The sequence below is a fragment of the Rhodnius prolixus genome, unplaced genomic scaffold (assembly GCF_049639745.1).
Source record: "Rhodnius prolixus isolate KJV_2025 unplaced genomic scaffold, Rpr scaffold_2, whole genome shotgun sequence".
Classification (NCBI taxonomy): Eukaryota; Metazoa; Arthropoda; class Insecta; order Hemiptera; family Reduviidae; genus Rhodnius; species Rhodnius prolixus.
Window position 1 is genome coordinate 3,413,270 of NW_027411592.1, and position 21,141 is coordinate 3,434,410.

General features: G+C 35.1%; 1 protein-coding gene across 2 annotated transcripts in view; it reads right to left on the bottom strand.

Annotated features, from left to right (window-relative positions):
* Pdfr (Pigment-dispersing factor receptor) overlaps positions 1-21,141 on the bottom strand; it is a 221,274-nt gene that overhangs the window by 7,584 nt on the left and 192,549 nt on the right. For both annotated transcript variants that reach the window (XM_074120573.1, XM_074120574.1), the window contains exons 6-10: positions 19,979-20,114; positions 16,675-16,777; positions 5,645-5,829; positions 4,350-4,435; positions 2,721-2,904 (exon numbers count right to left, since the gene is read on the bottom strand). In XM_074120573.1, the coding sequence (XP_073976674.1) occupies positions 2,721-2,904; positions 4,350-4,435; positions 5,645-5,829; positions 16,675-16,777; positions 19,979-20,114 (694 nt within the window). The remainder of the gene's footprint in view (positions 1-2,720; positions 2,905-4,349; positions 4,436-5,644; positions 5,830-16,674; positions 16,778-19,978; positions 20,115-21,141) is intronic.

Consider the following 21,141-nt stretch of genomic DNA (forward strand, 5'->3'; position numbering starts at 1 on the left):
TGGATAAGGTTGGCGGAGAAATATGACTGCGTGTTTAGCCCCTCTATTGAGGACTGGGAGTGTTGGAGAGATCAGCTGGCAGCTCTGATAGTCAGGATCGGAACGGTTCATCGGGACGAAGTTATTGCGTTGGCTAGAGCATCCGTTAGGTTTACACATTATGGACAGCTGGATTTGAACAAAAAGCTATTTTCTTTTGAACGGCACGATGATAATATGACATACACGCTTCAGCATTTGCGATGGCTTTTTAAGCTAAGAGGTGAACTTTTATATCTGAATCACACTCCTTGGCTGGAGAGGGATGTTCAGACGTGTTCTTTATGCAATTTAAATGCAAGAGAGGATATTGTTCACTTTCTTGCAGTCTGTCCTATACTGACGGAATTTCGATTACGTTACTTGGGTGTTCGTACCCTCGATGTGAGTTCAATGAGAGATTATTTAAATGCTCTGGACTGTCATGGTCTCATAAATTTCGCCAGGTCTGCTTGGCGCTACCGTTTTCAGTTGGTGCAGGAATTTAATTTTTGATTGTTGTTAATTTTCATTATGTAACCTAATTTGGAAATATTATAATTTATTTATGTATCATAAGTTTTTTTGCTTTTATACTATTCATTGGATTATGTAAGGTTGATAAAAGTTTATTTTTCTATTTGATTAACGGCATTAATTTCTTAAGTGAAATTAGTAATTAATTTACTTTTGGCATTTATTTCATTTTGATTGATGTTACTTATTGTTTATGTAATATGAAGTTCTTGGTTCATTTGTATTAAAATTTAAATTGGTTTTGTTTTACATCAACCTCCGGCTGACGGGTTTCCCTAGCCGTATATACTGGTGATTTCAGTTTTGCTGTAGAAATGTTTATTTTGCGTTTTTTAATAAAGTATATTATTATTATTTATTATTATTATTATTATTTAATGGATTCCAGAACGCTTGCGAAGTATTCGCCCGTTATTTTTTACTCTTCCGTAAATACGAAAAACTTAAAATTATAAAATCGCTTTTAATATCTCTAGATATTTATAAGGATCAAGTTTAGGGGGAAACTTAAGATTATAGGTAGTAAAAATTGCAATTTCCAATGGAATCTTAATTTCCTATTTGTCTAGAAATATCTTTTATTCAGGAAGATAGAAATAATAAAATAATAATGTTTTACAATACCTCTTGATTAAACTAGCTGCTCTTCCAATAGGAAAGGATCAGGCTTTAAAAGGGCGTGGACGCCATAAAAAAGTTCTCGCTTCTGATTGGCTAATCCTACCGTTATTTTATTCCGCTAATACTGCATTTTGATTGGTCAATTATTTTATAAAATAAATATAGTTGATATTTTTTGTTGATAATTTTTCCTGGTAGGTTTTTGATAAATTATCAGATTAGGCAATAAAAATTCTGTACGAAAATATCTTATTAATTATGGTATTTAGATGCAATTATATTTATTATTTATGCTTAAGGTAAAAATGAAATTAGATAAATTTGTACTGTTTTAGAGAATACGAAGAAAAAATTGAAATGTGCATAGATGTGGATCACGAATGGTTAGTCCGCGTGTTGGTATGGTAATATGGTTGTATAGTTTATAGTTGATCAGCTTTCAATACAAATCTGGTTTCCAAAATATTATTGACTAGACTTGGCTAATGAGCTGTTTGGTATTAAGATGTTAATCCCTTAGAAAGGAATTAAAAGATAATTACTAGAATTTGTAATTATTACAGAAAGTATATCTTCTGCTCTCTGGAGGCGAAAATTCATGTCATTTTTTGTTCAGAAAACAAATAATTTTAATCCTGAAATAAAAGCAAAACTGAAAAATCTTTAGATGGGAAAAAGGAGGGGGGAAAAGGCAGCAATTTGCAATGCAGACTCGCAAGAGAGATGGATGGCAACTCGAAGAGATCCACGATCCATTCATGTCTAACTCGCCTAGCCTCAGGAGTGTTGCAAATCATAGAAACCCAGATCACTTGCCAGGTGAAGAGATTTCCATTATTTCTCTTCCGAAAAAAGATATCTCTAGTGAAGAAGTGGAGAAGGCAGCGGACACTCTCCAAAAAAAATGGTACAGATCCTCGCGGCAAATATAACTGCAAAAACAACTTTCTTTAACCGGACTTCTTTGCATCCAGGGTTGGAAGTTCAAATGCTTTAATCTAAAAACAACAATGGAAAGCAGGATGATCTGAGATCAAGATTTTAAAAAGCAGAAATCGGTCAGAAGCAACTGCCCGACCTAACGGCCTCCTAAAGATGTCTAGTCAAAATAAGGAATTTGAGTTTATGGAGAAGAGTATCCCAAGAATTCTCCAGAATCAGAGAAAAACCACAAGAATAATAACTGGAAGGCGCCGTAAAATATGTGGACAGTGCAGTAGTTTATTTTATAGATTGAATATGTTTAAAGGATCCGATTTACATAAATGAGCAAGCGTTGTTACGAGATTAAAATGCCTAAATGGACGTTATTTAAATTTCAGATATGTATTTATTTATTTAAATCATTTTCAATTTAAAACTTTTGGGAGAGTTTAAAATTAAATGTGTCTATGTAGCGTTTCATCGCTAGAGTTAGACTGTTCCCATCGCTCCTACAAAGCAACTTGTGTAAACTGGAACTTACGCACGAACACCAACATCCCTGAGAAAGTCTCCAGTTCGCTCTTCCTGTAAGGCAAAATACTTATGGTCTGGATACTCACTTCGCCGTTCAGGAAACAGTAGAGTGCAGCTACAAAGAAGCCTTGGAAAGATGTAAGAAAATGTGTAGCGTACGACCAAGCGGCAAATTCCCACACTTGACGATCCAACGGTGCTCCCAGCATGTTCGCCAAATTTGTTATTCCTAAAAGTGGGAGAAGAACGACGGCTGCACGAACTGCTTTCCTGCACAAATACAGTATCTAAATTGTAATAAATACTATTAACTTTACTTAGTAACCTTTATAACTCAGAGTCTTGGTAATTTCCTATCTTTAGCAGAGCGTACAGAAAAGAAAGTGTCATCACTCAGAAAACACACAGATGTCCGCCGCTGGGTAGCGCTAGTATCGTTTTGGCTCATTTCTGAAATATGTACTCATATGTTGACCTTATGTACACACAGCAACGACAACTTCAGTCATTAAAATTTAGGCAAGTTCAAATAATTACACAATTCTCCTTCAAGTTAAGAGGAATTCCAGATGAAGCAGAAAACTCCAGCAAGTAGTTTGGTACTAAATAAGAATAAGTAAATCCTATACTCTCCAAAATTGGGGAGACTGGGAAATTTTATTTCGATAACTTTGGAAATTCTAGCTTGGTAGTTATCTCTTTGGGGTTTTGTATATCTGACCGTGACTATTTTGAAGATATTTGATTTGAATCCCGATGAATAACTACGCCAAAGCAAACCGATAAGTTTTAGAAAAATCACTAGTTTCTGAAATTTAAGTCACCAAATAATAAATAATACTATTTCAATTTAGATAGAATAACGCTAGAAATAACTTTCAAAATTAGCTTTGATAACTTCCCTATAAGATGTTAAATGTGTGTATGTTTGCTGTATACCACATACTACATAATGCATGTATTAGGCGACTCTCTGTAATTAGGAAAGTTTGTTGATTAAAAGTAGGCTTTTTCGCTAGGACGTCTCTCCAAATTAAGCTTGTTGCAATCAATTGTATACAGTTCTTTAGGCCGTGTTCCAGATTTAAAGATATTGGGAGTTGTTAGTTTAAGTTAAGAAGTATGTGAGGCCCAGTGCATGACTTTCTTACCTTTTTCACCCTATCTACCTTTGACAAACCTGTCAAATTTTATTCTTAAACTAATTATCACCAAATAAATTGCATATTCTGCTCTTAGTAATAACTGCAGATACGTACATGGGGTAAATTGCTACTGAGATAAACATATTTAAATTCAGTAACATAATTGCTCACCTAATAAATTGGGAATAATGTATTATTTAAGTACAGCCATAAAATATTGCCCCATAAGGGCTTCAAAAATTTGCTGCAAATAAATACGTAAAGCAAGTCCAGTTTTTTTTTAGAGCCAAACGACAATAGCGCCAATCCCCTCAAAATGGAAGTTAGGAGAGTCAAAAGAAGTGCCGTGCGCAAATAATATTAACGGAAAGAAAAGAACAACTTTAATTGTTAAAATTACGTCCGAATGAAAAACTCGTTACTTCAAAAGTAGTTCATTACTGTATTCTGCCGGGAAATTGGAAAATGTTACTTTGATGAGTTCCCTTGAAAAGTCTGCCTTTTCGGAAAGGTCGGACAGTGACCACGCCTCACATCTAACCTAACTACTAAAAGCATGAGGATACTCACCTCACTTGTTCTATTTCATTTGTGTGACTCTGACGTAACTTCACCACAAGAACTCGGATGATGTTCAGAAGGAACAAGAAGTTTAACTGAAATTAAGAACAACGATTCATAAAGAAACCAAAATCTCTTAAAGCTAATATAATAGGGTGTAACAATAGATTGTGTTTCTTCCTTTTCCTTTGTTTAATGAAATGTTTAAGAATTCATAGAATATAATAGTGCTGTGGTCACTTAATACTGGCATTCACTTTTTCGGCTGCTACTTATTTAATTGTTTTGAATAGTGCAGGTTAGTGTAGCTTTATTTTTTAAAAACAATAACTGCAGCTGTAGAAAAAGTCGAGGCGGTCAGTGGTTATCAATTCATGTTTGCACAATATTGATTTAAAAATATCCGAAAATAAAGTTGTGAGTCTTAAAAGTAAGAAAGATTAGTGTGTTAACGTCCTTACGCAGCTATTTTAACAGAGCTGAAGGAGTTGATCCTCGTTCAAGCGCTACAAATTACACGCTAGGTTAGTTCTTACTCTATAAAGAGGCACATGCATGAATTGGCGGTGCCTTAAGGCTGTATGAGTATCGCCAAGAATTGCATTTCGGCTAAAGCCAAACAGATATTAAATGAATCAAACGATTCCTAAAAATTCCAAATGATTTCCGATATATAGCAAACTGTCACCTTTGATGAAAAACAGACATATTTTAATAACTCAAACAAAATCAATGGGCCCGACCTGGCCAGTCTGTACATCCTGTGCCCACGAAGTGCCCACCCTGTGCTACGTACTACATCTGATCCCTACTAAGCACAATAGATAGAGTCCATGCTGTTCTATCCAAAAACTACCCATCTTTAGTCGACTGGAAAAAAGTACTGCAGCACGGTAAGAACAACATTTAGCACCCATCAGACTTAAAAATTACTGCGCTGGAATTCGAACTTCTTTCGCAGCCTGATTATAGCCCGGACCTTGCTCCTTTGAACTACCACCTTTTTTGATCTATGACTCATTTTTTAAGTATTTAAAAATATTACTTCGGTTACAAAAGGTTATGTTAGGTTTTTTGACTGTAAAAAACTTTTGAGGAACCAAAGAGGAATTGAATTACTGGCACAAAAAGAAGATGGGTTGAAGTGATTAAGCAACATTGGATTACACTTTGAAGAATAAAATGATATCTTATTTTTTAATACTCTTTAAAATAAAAACGGCCAGAAAGCAGACATTTGTTACATCCTGTTAGTACAATAATATCATAGAATCCTTCACAAAATAAATAAATTGTAAACTTACAATAACAACTGCAAATCTTGGTCCTTCCAGTATCCAGAAATAAATAGAGAGATTGTATCCCCACCAGCATTCAGTTTTCATCTGAACGGCCAAAGTAACAGCCCAAGCTGAGGTCATGATCACTGGGGCACCCCAGCCCAGACTAGTGTATAGTTTGTAGTGAAACGTCTCTTGAAAGACTCTAACTAGAGTAGAAAGCCAGAATATTAAAAGAATAATGTCAAGACGCAAACTGCAAATAAATAATGAGTCCACTATTATACTGAATTTGTTGAGATAAAACATTTTCAATCAAATGTGAGTGACCACTATATGAGCTTTGTGTCTAACTTTCATTTCTACCTTATTCAAACGCACAATAACAAAGTTTATCGATTTATTAGATGGTTAAAATAAATAATTAAAGAGCAGAATCTTTTATTATTTCAAAATTTCTAACTTCAAGTGATCTCCTGCAGTACTGTTACTTCAGTTTGAGTTCGAAAATTTTGCTTTAGTGATCCAAATTCTAAATACAAATCACTAACTTTCGAAACTGGCGGTGTTGTTGGCTTAACTGCAGATGGTGCGCTCTTTCTAAAATTGCATTTTTCTTAGCAAGGGCGTACCAGCACTATAATTAGAGGATCATTGGGGCAAGGGACTTAATGGTGCCGATTGCTTCGCAAAGAATCTTTTAATTTCCTTCAAGGCCTCTCACTGGCGAACGAGCTTCCATGCGTCATTTATTTATTCGTCTATCACTACGCTATCTTGTCAACAATTGTTTCGACTCCAGAAACAATGAAAGAGCAGCTACAAAGCCAGTGAAGATCACTTGCTAGGCTTCTTGGCGCTCACCGATTAGCTGATCAAGTTTTTCCAGCGCCACCTTAATGCCAGCATTGCAAACATCAAAATTCGAGGGATGTTGCTGATAATTAAAAGAATTCTGAACAAACCCACCATCAGAATTGGCTTAGGCTTCAGTGTTTCAATATAGCTCGCATGGACCTAACAAGAGCTATTTTCATTCGTCATATTATGCAGTGAGTGGGCGAGTTGTCGCTCGTATATTACTCAGAAGTTTGTGCAAAAAATATGTTCCGGCTCCAGAGAGGAACACCTGGAGGCGATTCTACTTCAACCCTTGAGTTTGAGTAATTTTCTTCCCCCAATTTAGGGCGCGTCAGCACCTGAGATTATTGGCGCCCGGAGGTTTTTTCAGTGCACTGCCGGCCAGTGTTCTCTCGTTGCAGGCAACTCTGTCCATCACCGGACAGTGAGCTGTAAGAAGCTCCTAGGAAGAGAAAATCTAAGGGACAGCAGCTGGATTCGAACCCGGGATTTCCGTGAAGGTATCCAGCAGCTAACATCTGAGCTAATCCCTTCCCTAGTATGTAATACAACAATGGTACATAGAAACAATAAAGTTAATTATTTAGGAATAAGTTTTACAACAAAAATTAAAACCAGTTAAAAAAAAAAAGAAAATGAACGGAAAAAAGAGAATTTCCACCAACTACACTTTCTAATGAGAGATTTTAAACTTTCGGCTCTTGGATCGGAGGCGGTTCCGATAACGAGCGCAGCGATTAAAGAGGTTACGATCATCGTTGTTCAATTTGACCACCTTTGTCACATTAATTGGGATATGTAGAAGACATATCCTGTAGCAGTTATATCACGAAACCCCCTCTCCTTGCGGTTGGAAAAACTTTTCAAATGGATTAAATCTGCTGGTTACATAATTTTCAATTTTTAACAAATTTTCTTGTTTAACATTGGTTGTTTTTGAGTGGCTTCGCCACTCTGGTGACGAATTACTAATTGAATGGTTTATTGTTTCACAATTCCAATATTGCCCGACTGTTTTCACGTACTTTGATATTAGTTTCTTCCCTTAGTTATACAGTTACGTAAGGAAGGAAGAAAAAATTACTTTTCGCAACATTGTTATATAATAGATATTATGCAATCATTAAAGAGGCATAAAGTCCATTTTAGAGAAGACTGATTGTTCACTTAATTAACAATAACGTGTCGCTTCACTTTTAGAATAACATTGCTAGAGAATGGCTCTCTTATATAAACTTGTTGTGCAACCATTTTGTCGCTTCTTCTTTATAATCTGAATGTTAGCCCTTTTTCTGCCCAGAGAAGGAAATTTTGCCATCCAATAGGTTAACTGTAAGGTAACAATTCAACCCTTTCATTAGTGCCGACAATCTTTGTTGTACTCGAACAATATAAACTAAACAAAAGTCAGATAAACTTGAAAAGATTTCAGCTCCTCTAAATTTATAAACTGTTATTTCAAAAGGAAATACTACTCACAACCTCTTTCCAAAAGCCTCCAAGTTTCATTCTTGGTAAAGTTTTCGAACTGATTGCCATTGATCACCCTAACTTCTTCATGGAGAACTTCATTCTCAATTAAACAATCTTATTCCCAAGTTAGTTAATTTTTTAGCCGAATTTCTGGAGATGCTGCTGATACTAGAACTTTTTAGCACGACATGTGGAAAACAGCGAATAAAAGGGCCATTCTGCGGTGTACATGTAAATAAAAGAGGCAAATTGAAGTTGATTGTTCTTTATGCAGATCTGCAAGTTTTATTGCAAGGATAGTCATAAAAGCAAAGAGAATAACGGTTTTCTTGCGCCGATTAAATGAGGCTTAGTAACCATTGCTTAAAGCAAATTTTTAAGAGTCTCGAAATATTCATTTTGGAACAGTTTTTAAAAAAGCTACCATTTCCGGAAGACCTCAGCACATGTTTCTTCATAGAGCACCTCTCAAACCAATTAGAGAGTACATTCACTTTTAGGCTACTGTTCGTAAAATTTTATGGACATTTTCAAAATGCTTCAAGCTCACTGTTTTATTGGGGTCACTTAAGGTTTGAAACCTGCTTAGGTTTTTTTAACTTGCCGATTAATATTAGTCAATGCTCAGTTGGGTCACTCCGAAATGGACATAAGTAATCCTTAGCAGTCAATTGGCATTTGTTATTAACTCCCAATGAAACTGATTCCTTACGGTGCTGCTGCTTAAAGATTTATTGTACCTCCCCTGAATCACCTAAAAGATCACACAAGGTCCAGAATTTTCCCCTCTATACTTCGTTGATCTTCCTCTCTCTGGCTGCAGAGTGCCAAATATCTCATCCCACAACCTCGCAATATAGATTAACATAACCAAGCCAGTACAGGTTACCACCTAAAAGATACTGTGGCGGCAACGCTACAGGTTTGTAACCATACATCAACCTTCTTAGTTACAGTTTTCCCGCTTGAGCACCGAATGTTCTGGACTTGATTACTTGCGTTTTTATAAAATTAATGTGTTTGTAAATAAAAAGACATTTTGGTTTTGGCTACTCTGGTAACCTTAATAATTGTGCTACACCTTCCTAATCAAATATTGAGTGGTAGCTCCGAACAGGATATATACCACCAAAATACATAACCCACCTATTAACGAATGTATCTGAGACATCTTCATTGTCGTTGGCACGCAGACCTTAAGGTGGCTCTGCAGTTTTTTGAGTTCAAACGGCTCCCCTGAGGACATACAGCTTCCCCTTGAGCACTTCTAGTGAACGTGACAACGTTCAATGGTGAGCGTTAATCTGCAGTCAAGTACCATTTCATAATTTCAGATGGTTTAGGCTTATTACTTAAGCGATTGTAAATCAATTCTTAAGGAAGAGTTTTTTCTAATAACCAGTCTACACATTCAATGAATTCCATAAAGATCAGTTTATTTTCGTAACACCACTTTAATCATGGATATGTTTTTGTTTTGTTTTATCATTCATTTTTTTATTTTAAACAGTAAAATTTACAACAAGCAATTGTGAACCTAGAAAATAATAACATGAATAACATATTAATAAAATATGAAATGTAGGAAGATATGGAAATTCAAGGCGAAAAATTCAAGCATTTATGTTTTAACCTTTAGTCAGAATGCTAAGTTAAAAACAAATTCAATTATAATGTACTAATTGCAGGAGCAAAAAGACCTATTCCTAAAAGTCAAACATTAAATAAATATTCCATAGAACTCGAAAAATAATTAGAATTACAGTTTAATTTAATAAAATTTTAAAGAAAAAGTTCGGCCATAGATGCAAGTGTTTTTCTTTAAACTTTCCTCTCTGCCTTCAGCTTTTCTTTCTCGGCTTACTAATGAGAAAATACCACTGTGAAAGAGGAAGGTTAATTTTTTAGGAATCAATTAGTTGTAATAAATTATTTTAATTTGTTGCTTTTTCTCGACCATTTGGAAGGAACAAGTAAGTGGTGGCTACTGTACACAAAAGTTAAAGTGTTAAATAATTACTAACAAGTGCTACAAGGTGCTGGTTGACGAAAAGCAAAAAGCGAACGCGTCTCGTTACGAAGCAGACCCTACGAAAAAATACCAACGTCACGTGACACGGAACATCAGTGTTGCGGACCGATGTAGGCTACGTCAGCGGACAGGAAAGTCCAACCAACTTTTTGTGGGTGGCTGTCTTTTGAACTGTACCGTCCTGGCTCATCACAAGATTATGGTGGCCAAGGTACCAAGCCTATTGCCTGAAAGTCAAGGCTGCTGGAGTGTGACAAGGTTTAGAGGCGCGGAATCTAGAAGACCTTAGCCCTGCAAAAAAGGGAAGGTTGGACCTTATAGTCTGTTTTAGATGGCTGCCTGGGGAACAGGACCCTGGCACTTTTATTTTAACTTTTTTCCGTCTAAATAGATTTTAATCCATAATGGAAGAGGTTCCGAGGTATGAGCGGATGCTTTACGCTTTCCTTTGATGTTCCATTCCAATGTTTTATCTTCCATATAATAAAGTGTTAATTAATGTCATTACGATGTTACTGTTTCTAAGAGATTACATAGATGATAAAATTCACTTCTTTAATGAAAATAGTTTCAGCCGGCTACGCTTATTTTCTAAGTAAAAATAAACTGCTCCAGAAATAATTAGAACAATGAATTGGACACTATAGCTGAAGATACCCTGCCTACAGCGGCTGTCAGAGACAGCTGTGTTATTATTACATAAAATCATGGATATGGCAGCCGCATGGTTGTTACCATGGGTTATCTCATCTGCCATTCTTTTCCTCTAAATAAAAAGTTTAATTTAGTTTTTATTTGTATTTTCAATCCCTCAATCCATCTGACACAGAACGTGCAGATTTTTAGTGAAAGAAAATTTTTTTCAATAAATTTAATCACCACATGTTTTTTAAAAAAAGAAGTTGAATTCTAATAAATGCTCACCATTATTGTGTAAAATATTTGTGCAGTAAATATTTTTGGTGGATAGTTTCGACAAGGTTAGGTTTGCTATGATAAAGAACTTTGTTGATATACAGATTGCACAAATAGACGAGAACAGCGATAACTCATAAAAGTGAACGCAGGACAAATTGTGGTATACTGCCGGTACGATCTACAAAGTATCCTGCTTGACAAGTCATGCTGTCCTGCGTCACAATTCTGCTCTTTTCATGCCTATTTTTTTTCCCCAGCTGTTGTCTAAATAATTTTGAGATACTAAAGCCGAACTGATTTGGAAAGTATTAGATACTCAGTGTGGTCGACGGCCGACCTACAATTAAACAGAATACAACACTTTTTCGAAGGAGATAAGATGATTATCGTAGGAATCAGACATGTAGTAGGCACGGCATGGCGTCGCAAGTTACGACTTTGCGCTAAATTTCATTCAGCTGTCGGCGACTTGCGAAGATAAAACCTTTTGGATTAATTGAACAGCTCAACAACTACTAAATCATAGGAGCCTGTTTAAAGCTTTACCGGCATGCAGACGGTGTTTTCCCGCTGCAGAAACACTGTCTATCACTATTTTCTTAGATGGATTTCTTAGATTTTTTTTGCAGTTAAGAGCGTCCATAGTTTCAGTAGAGTAAAATATTCGATAATATGTTTTTACTGAAAATACCCGTTTAAAATTTTATTATTTTTTTATTGAGAATATTTGTGAACTCAAACTCAGGCTTCCTCAAAGCATGGACTTCCAGGGAAAAGTAACAATAAAAAATCTGCAGGTAACCACAGGTCTCCCTTCTATGAGCAGTGTTTGCAGTGTGCTAGTGGTACTGGGGCGGGATGAGTCAAGGCATAAACATTGAGAGCACGTCTGTCCAGTGCCAGGAGCATGCTTGTAGGTGATAATAGTGAGCCAGTTTGGTATACCACTGGACTCTCCCTGGACTACTATTGACAGCAGAATCACAAAAAAAAAAGGTACACGTATTTCTCTGTCAGTTACACTATGCGAAAATTATTTTTTTAAAATCTCCTGCAATATAAAAAAGAATTCAATCTCCTGCGGACTAGTAATCGTGAATTAAAAAAAAAAAGAGAGAGCTTACAACTCAAAACTGTTATTCAATTAAAATAGTCAGGGAAGGGATTAGCTATGCGGCTAGCGTATTGGATTCCCACGCGGAGGTCCCGGGTTTAAATCCACAGGCTTGTCCGTTGGACATATTTTTCTGTCCCATCCCATGGCAATTTATGCCTGCCCATCCCATCCCACGGGATTCCCATTATAATATTAATATGGAATACAGTTCCAATAAAATTATTAAAATTAATGAAAGTTTACGTTTAGTGTCTACTAAATAGGACTAGATGTACAAAGAGACATGCAAAACGACAAAATTTATTAACTTTAACACTCAAAAGTATAATCTAAGTATGACAATTCAGTATCATTCTATCGACTACCATGGGAAATACAAATGTGTGCTGTCCCATAAATGGACGTCATTCATACATCATTAATGACGTTAGAAATTTAATTCACAATCGGCGAGTATGTTTTTTTACTTTCATTCTGTAGCAGTCCGTCAAATCGATTCATACTTTGTATAAATAACTTCGATAATTTTGACAATAGACTATCATTTTCACTTACCGGAAAATTAGAAATCTTATTTTATTACAGTAGACTATTTTATTTATTTATTTTATTATTTTGTTTTAATGATTATATAATTTAATGAACATCTGAGGTCATTGGCGCCAATCATTATGGGACGTTTCCCATGGGATTCCCATGGGAATAACATTCCTATGAACAACACTGTAAATCCAGCTGTTGTCCCTTAGATTTTCTCTTCCTTAGAGCTTCTTACAGCTGATGATACGCTTAAATAAAGTGTTGTCTGTAACGAGAGAACACTACCCGAAGGCGGGCAGTGCACTGAAAAAAGCACAGGGCGCCAATGACCTCAGATGTTCATTAAATTATATAATCATTAAAACAAAATAATAAAATAAATAAATAAAATAGTCTACTGTAATAAAATAAGATTTCTAATTTTCCGGTAAGTGAAAATGATAGTCTATTGTCAAAATTATCGAAGTTATTTATACAAAGTATGAATCGATTTGACGGACTGCTACAGAATGAAAGTAAAAAAACATACTCGCCGATTGTGAATTAAATTTCTAAAATGTAAAGATAAAATATCTTTTATGAAATTTTCTGGTGTTAATAAAATTCGTTTGAGTTACACATGTTTGTGGAAGACAGTTCGGCAGTTCTAGTTTATAATAACGAATCACTAGCATCAGAACTTGATCAATGATTAAAAGAACCAAGAAACCACTTAGAAAGGGAAGGAGAAATAAAGCAGTTAATGGTCAGAACTTGTCAAAGTTTTATTAGGAACCTCCTTCCTAAGAATTATTAGAAATGTAAAAGATTTAAAGGAATGCTTAGGAAAAACCTCTGCGGCGTTAATAAAAAAATAAGATTTTATGAAGTGGGAGTTGGATCGGATATGGTACTCCAGAGATGAGCAGAAGTGGAAGGCGGAAAGAGATCACTGATAAAGCATCCAAGTTGAGTCAGAATTTAGTGGTATTTTCGTCGCCAAAGAAAAAGATCTGATCATGTTAGGCCAGCTGGGTAATGGCTGCAAAAACTTCTTCACAATACTCTTACTTTATTTGAGAAAATGGGCTTCGTGAAACTTTGCCAACAGCCGGCACTTTGCGAATCCCCGAATTCCGATTTGATAAAATAGAAATTCTAGTAAACGACAAAAATCCTTTTGCTTCACCCCTAGCAGTATCCTAATTTTTATAAGTAAAATATAAAACAAAGAATGTGGAAATTGTTATTGTTCGAACTCTTATCTAGTCTCTATTAATAAGAAGCTGATATTTGTCGGATTAAGTTATTTATTTCTATAATTAAAATTAACCTAATTTCTTATTTAACAACCTAAAACTTGATTCTATCCCAAAAATACGTTCTATAAGTTAGCAAAATTTCATTTATGTACTGAATGAAATATATTTAAATATAATCTTTGGAAATATCCTTTCGAACAGGTTATTTCAATGCAGTTTAAATAGAAATTGTTTTAATGAGGAAATATTAAAAAATCTTCTTTTTTTATGGGCCCAGATTTTCTGCCGATTCCGTTGTAACAATCAGCGTAAAGGAATTTTAGAAATCAAGGATAATTATGGTTGATGGTGTGGGCGATGGTGGATCAAAATTAGAAAGGTTTCCTTTTTAAATAAAAACCCGAGCAAGAAGGAGATTGCGATGAGATATGAATAAATCAATTTGGTTAAATTCGTGTCTAGACTTCTCCATCTAGAGAAAATTTTCTCTTAACACTTGCTTGATCACATGAAATTAGCCTCCAAGCTATTTTACAGTTGTTAGAATCGTACTTAACTTTTTTTCTTCTTCTTTCTTGATCTTAAGGTTGGTGCAAATTAGCCATCATTCAGTGGTCTGTGTTCAAGTAGTGGGTAGTTTGCCTGGTAATATGTACAGCTCATGTAATCACTGTCAGTATGGTAGCTTAGCTTTAAAAAATATTCTTTTCTAGGAATTCTTTTCCCAGGGAGAATGTTCCAAGTACCCGAAATCTAATCTGCACCCATTAGTAAATGAAAATTTACTTTTGAAAACTTTTTCTGATCAAACCATTTTAGTGATTTTCGGAGGCTAAAAAATGGAATTACTAAAGTTGCACTTGTAGTTAACAGATTTCTTTCCAATTTGGAATCTTGATTTCAGGTTTAATTTCTATTAAGACGGTTCATGTGATGAGATCGCAAATTTTAGTTTAGAAAGGGCCCTCATCTATCTCAGTTTAGTGCCCTTAATGAGAAAAAGTGACAATTAAAAGTTATAGAATCAAAATTAATTTGTAAGCGGGGTGTAAACTAAGCTTAAAGAAAACCAAGCGTTGAAGCTGACTAATCCCAAACTCCATGGCGTCACTTGATCTAAACTTCTGGTAATAAACTGGTGGTTTAGGTAAATACAGTCGACTCTCGATAAATCGAAATCCAAGAGACTACAAGAAAAATTCGAATTATCGAGACTTCGAATTATCAAGAAGGGGGGAAAAAAATCGAATTATTATGTATATGTATGTACATACGTATATTGAAAATACGTATGAGCTTACCTAAGTTTTAGACATATATAGCCTCAAGTAAAAAAGTAAAAATAATGAAAACGACAAAAAAATAAAAATACATATGTATTAACATTTCAATAAATAATAATATACATATGTAACTAATTAAAAAAATGAAGAACAGTTATTTGTTTCAATGTGGCTTGACTTAGTCAAGTGACTTAGAATTGTAGAAAGCGTTGATGGTGGAATATTGAAAGTTTTGGCGATATCTTTTTTTTTCGAACCACTTTTCACGGCCGCGATAATTTTTCTTTTTTGTCGGACACAGGGAGACGTACTTCCCATCGTGACAAACTAAGAAAGAGAATTGGAAAGTTAAACTGGGCTGAAAGAAGGAAATGAACAATAAGCGGAAAATGAGAAGTAAACATTACTAGGGAAAATTCGAATTATAAAGAGGGGCATGAGGCCTCGTTCGAATTATAGAGCGTTCTCTACCCCTGTTGTTAAGGGAAAAGGATTTCGAGTTATCGAGCGTATCGAAATACACTGAATTGTTTCGATTTACCGAAGTTAGCAGCTGTAGAGTTTGAATGATCGAAAAATTCGAATTATCGAGGTTCGAATTATCGAGAGTCGACTGTACTCAATATCGAACCTGGTTAGAGAAAGGAAAATTCAAAATAAATAAAATAATGGCAAAATCTTTAATGATAAAAATTACTTCATTTTCTTTGAGGAAATACAAATTGATGCTTCAATGATTAATACCCCCAATAAATTAAGAATGAAAAATGGATAACTGTTACACACGTGTCTATTGGATGGGCACAAATAGGACTTTCGCTCGAGCCTTATTTCTACTAACAACTGATAATACAACTTCTTATTTCTTCGAGAAAATAATACCTACCTTCGAAAATTGTATGAGAAGGATGTGTGTATAATTGGAATCAATTGTAACAAACGCAAACAAAGAGAGAGAGAAAGGAATCAATTTAAAAAGAAACCAAACAACGTGCGATGAATTGTAGGAAAACATTTATTTAAATATATTTAAAGAAGAAATTAGCTCGACTCCTCTTACTTGAGGTGGCTAGATGCGATCGTGTCTGCATTCTGCGTTTCCAAGTCCAGCTTTTATAGGAAATATACTGAGAAAGAAGTGTAGCTAAGGCTGAGGAGTAGCGAATAGATAGTTTGTGGGTATTTTTCTGTATGATTCACAAGTGAACTCACATCAAGCACAAACTTTATAGTAAAGTTCTGTTTCCACCAAAGATAAACTGTAACTTAACGATCAAAAATTTATCTATGTGAAGTGCCACTTGATTATTACATGGATTTTCTTTTACTTTTAAAAAAGTGCTCATATTTTCTTTAGACTTTGAACATGCATCTCTATGACGTTTGTTTGTAACATTTTCCCTACCAGTGTTCACTCCTCTTTTGCTCCTTATAGCTGGAGTGCGTCATTAAATTAATTTCTACGAGATGATTGCTTTAATGTAGTCAGTCTCTTTTCCAGAAAAATTGTTTGCGTGGGACGAATTTCGCAACTCACCTCTTAATAGTTAATAGTGACATTAGTACAGGTGTAAACTGTGTTCTCTCACCTGAAACAACATTGTGCAGGTACAGACCTTCGATAAACATCCACATAAACATGGCGGTCCGAGCGTACTCCAGTAGTACGTATGACGCTTCACATAATATCGGCTGTAATCAAACAAACAAGTAAGACTTTCTGTTTAATGATAATAAAAGTGTAAACGTATTTCTATATTTTAACAAAGCTAATTATTTTCGGTACAATGGTTGATTTACAATTAATTTTGAATTTCACAAATTTTAACTGTATTTATACAATTTGATATTCAATTAAACGTGAAATTTCTAATTAGTGAAGCTGAAGTTACTGCGATTGCTCAAAGACCAACAACTTGTTAAAGGACGGTTCTTCCTATTCCGGTCAATCTATTTATTTGAAAGCTGAAATTTTGGTTACACATTTTGTTGCTTTTGTGATTACAGCATCAGTATACTAGTCAAAAAGTAGAGATACCAGTACCGAAAAATCAATAGAAGTTAGAGTCAATGGTTACGCTCAAGCGTTGTGTTATTGTGCTAAAATATAACGAGTTGTTGGTGAGATGTGTGTGAAAGTACCATCAAACCGTTCTACACTGCGGGTAGATGGATTATGTCGAAAAGTTTATTGTCAGTTTTTAAGGACCCAATTATCTAGTTTATTAACTTTGAATACTCTGAGATTTGTGAGTAAAAGAGAGTTTAAAACGGAGCGAAAATACTCACGAATTCTTTAACTCTAGTGCTCAAGGTATTCTTCGAAGTTGAAATTTTGATTAAAATGTTAGTTTGCTCCAGGTTCATTAAATTTGATTAGCTTAGTGGTTAGTCACTGGACTCCTAAACAATTTACAAGGAGGCGAAGGAAGCATTAGTGCCCAAAATAGCCTAAGAAAGGCATCGAATTTTGGGCTGAAAGAAACTTCTACTTATTGAAAATGAAGGCTTATATTTGTAGGAAACGGCTTAATAAGTGTGTAAAATCTATTTTCAAACTGTAAAATAAAAAAGAACATTAGAGGTATACATCCTGCTTCTACATGAATTGCTTTTTCTTTATAAAATAGATTTAAATATTAGTCGGCTAGACAACTATGTAGTGTAGTAACATTAGAAAAAATTATAAACATTTCGTACACACGTAATAGGCAAACACAAATTAATTTTTTATTTATTAAAGTTTAAACGATATAGACATAAAAATGAAAATTAATGAGGTTGGATGTCAGTTTTATGGGTTAGTTCACACAAAGGTTAGAACAGGCGCTCTGAATATGAAGGTTTCCATCAACAAAAGGACTGTTTTTAAACAAGCCAAAAATATTTTATAAAGAAAACTATCAATAGGTAATTTATTTATTTTGTTTTTCTACTTTACGTTTAGTTATTGACTTGGAACGCATTACATGTGTGCTGTGCGAAATAACTCATTTATAATTCTGTGAACAGACTCCTTTACTGTCACACTGATCTCGACTAATTAGAAAAACATATTCTTTAGATCAGATGAAACATACCGTAAGAGTGACAATAGGGAAAACATTTTCTGGAATTATCTAAGGGGAAAAGGGATGGAAAAATTTCCTGTGGAAGCCAATTATGGAGTTCAAATAGATCCGTTTTCTAAAGACATTTTCTAAACCCTCTCCTAACCCGGTTCAGGATTTTTCTCACTACAGAGCCAAATAATCGTGATTTCCCTCTTATAAAACATCTTCTTGAGTAAAGAAGCGGTTTTCTCTGAGTGCTGGCAAAGTCTGCACAAAGGTTCCGGGTCAGATAACGCCATTCTATGAAGACGTTTTCTGGACATATTTAGGCTGGCTCTACAGCAAAAGAAAGTATCTTATATGGCCACTAGAGGAAATCAGCACCAGTACACATAGAGAGCAAAGAGTCTGTTCGATCCTCGAAGGGATGTGCGGCCCCCCGGCCTAGAATTTATCTTTTGGCACAGCATTGTCCGGTTGGCAGCACTGGAGAAGACAACGGAGAGGGGGCTCCAGCGTGTGCCTGGGAGCTCGAGCCAGTTGCCCTTGGGCTTCTCAGGAGAGTATAGGGACGTATACGCATATCAGTCTTGTCTGCAGTTCAGCCATCTTTTGTTTTGTGGCACGTCGGCAGGCGCATGTGTCTAGTGAGATTTTGTGCCTCTAAAGTCTACTCTGGTCATGACCATGATATATTATTTAGACTCTAGGACCTTGTATAATTTGTATCTTACTTGGTAAATATATAAAATTTTATTGTATTTGTCTCAATCATTTAAGGTATTCTGAGTGTCGGTGGCGTCCCCACCCTTCCCTTTCCTTTATGAGTTTTATTTTATTTTATTTGACCTCTTCCAAAAACTCTTCAGAGTCATTCAATTTGTCTGCGACGAGGTTAAAGAAAACAAAACAGCTTCTAAATGTTGCTCGAAAGAAATGTCATGAAAGTCCCAGCAAATTGAAATGGACGGATTTTTATAAAAAGAACTAAGAGACAAATAAAGAAAAGAAAAACAAACTGTAAAAACAACAAATTGATTCGTTTGCGTAAAGTGAACTTACTGATACAAACTGTGCACTGATGATTTTTAACTGAAGGTAAATTAATTCAGGATGATCAGTAGAGTTGTTTAAAGATCACTTCACATCATTGTTTATCACAGTGGTTAAAAGCATTTTATAACTAAGTGTGTTTTGTATGTCGTAAAAGCAAAAACAAATAAATGAAATAAATCCTGTCAGGAGGTCAGTCACCCAATTAATCTGGTTCTACTTAACTTCAGGATCTCTCGGTCCTGCCTTATTCCTTTCTTTTGTGTCCGAATCCTGGAATGGCCTTCCGTTTCTTACGGGAAAGTTTTACAATGATAATTCTACTGAACTGGATTGCTGGCTCTTAGTTAACAATTAACCATTTTTATTTGGAACATTTTTCCAAAAAATCACTTCCAAGAGTATTCTGGGGCGATAGAAGTTACTCTAAAATTAAAAACTCAGTTTCCGGGTTGATTGCTGGTGCCAAATGGCGACCATGTCCACACCAGAAATCGTGTTAACCTGACTTAGTTTAAAGCTGGGATACTTCACCACCTAGTTGAGGGACAACTGAATGTTCAGTGAATTGCAAAAGAAATAAAGTTATTTACATTAAAATGAACGTCGTAAGAGAGTGTCGTGAGAGAAATATCAAAATCCTGGTAAATTCGCGTAATAACATTTGGGAAGAGAAAAGTAATGCCTATAAACCCCCACGGATCAAAATTCAAATTACTTTCCTAACTAATTAATTCCACTTATAAGAAAATATTTGTAAGCCAGTTATTTACTAATATTTACTCACTGTATTGTCGATGCCTTGCACTTTTCTTGCTCTGATGATTGCTTGGTCTACATACAGCGTTAAACGGATCACTGCCTGCGCAACCATGGCCGCAAATAAATTTTTATGTATTTTAGTTCGATTATTTTTCAATACTCTGAAAACAAAAAACAAAACGGAATAAATAAGCAATCAGTCGAATAATTGCAGGGTTCATTATAACTAAAAATACTGGAAAGATAATTTCATTAATATTCTGGAGCATATTTAATCCCTGTTTAGATCAGAGCATTTCTAGCTGGAGCTTTACAAGAATTTGAGGGTGAAGCTAGATCGCTTGATTTGGTGAAAATTAAAAAGAAAAAAAAGGTGTTAATGAAGAAAACATTCAACAAACAGCGAGATGGGCGTGAAGATAAACTATAACAAACAAAGTCTACGAAGTTGAAGCAACATTTGTCAGAGGTAAAGATGAATGCGAATAGCTAATTGCAAATCAATGTGCTGCTACTTGCTAATGAGATCTAGGATCTAACGAGAGAATGTTCTAGGGTTCTAGGAAATACAAATTCTTTCTTGTAAGAAAGTATAAGACAGATTGCCGTTTAAGAGTACACCAGAAAGAAGTAACTAAGAAACAGATTCGCATTAGAAGGTTAGACGACCACGAAGAGGACCTTGCACAGATGAGTTTGAGATGGCAGCACCATTTCGGATTGGCTTTCGGTTGTGAATGAAATCCTAGTCCATTTAATGCCCTGAGATGTAAAAAGGTGTTTCCGCTTTATACCGGTGATCACTTGTGTATCTCTGTTGCAATGTCTAGCATAGCAAGACATTTGAAAATCTAGAATCGAGCTGATCCAAGATGAACGACATGGAAACAAAATATCCAATGTCATAGTTTCGTAGCGGCAAAGAAAAGAAGCCAAGAAGTTGTGCATAAGTCTTTAATACGAACTTATAATTCATCAGGTTACTAGTTTCCCATCATTTACGAACTGCAGTTGGTGATGAATAGTGTTCCCCAGTTATTGTTATTCCCAGATAACAATAATATAACCTTTGCAAGGATAGTAAATAAATTAATGAGCAGACAGCTGACTAAATAGTACTAATGTGCTGTCAGCGGTACAAATCATACAGTTCTAGAACTTCAGTATTAATAAGAACTAGGACAAAAA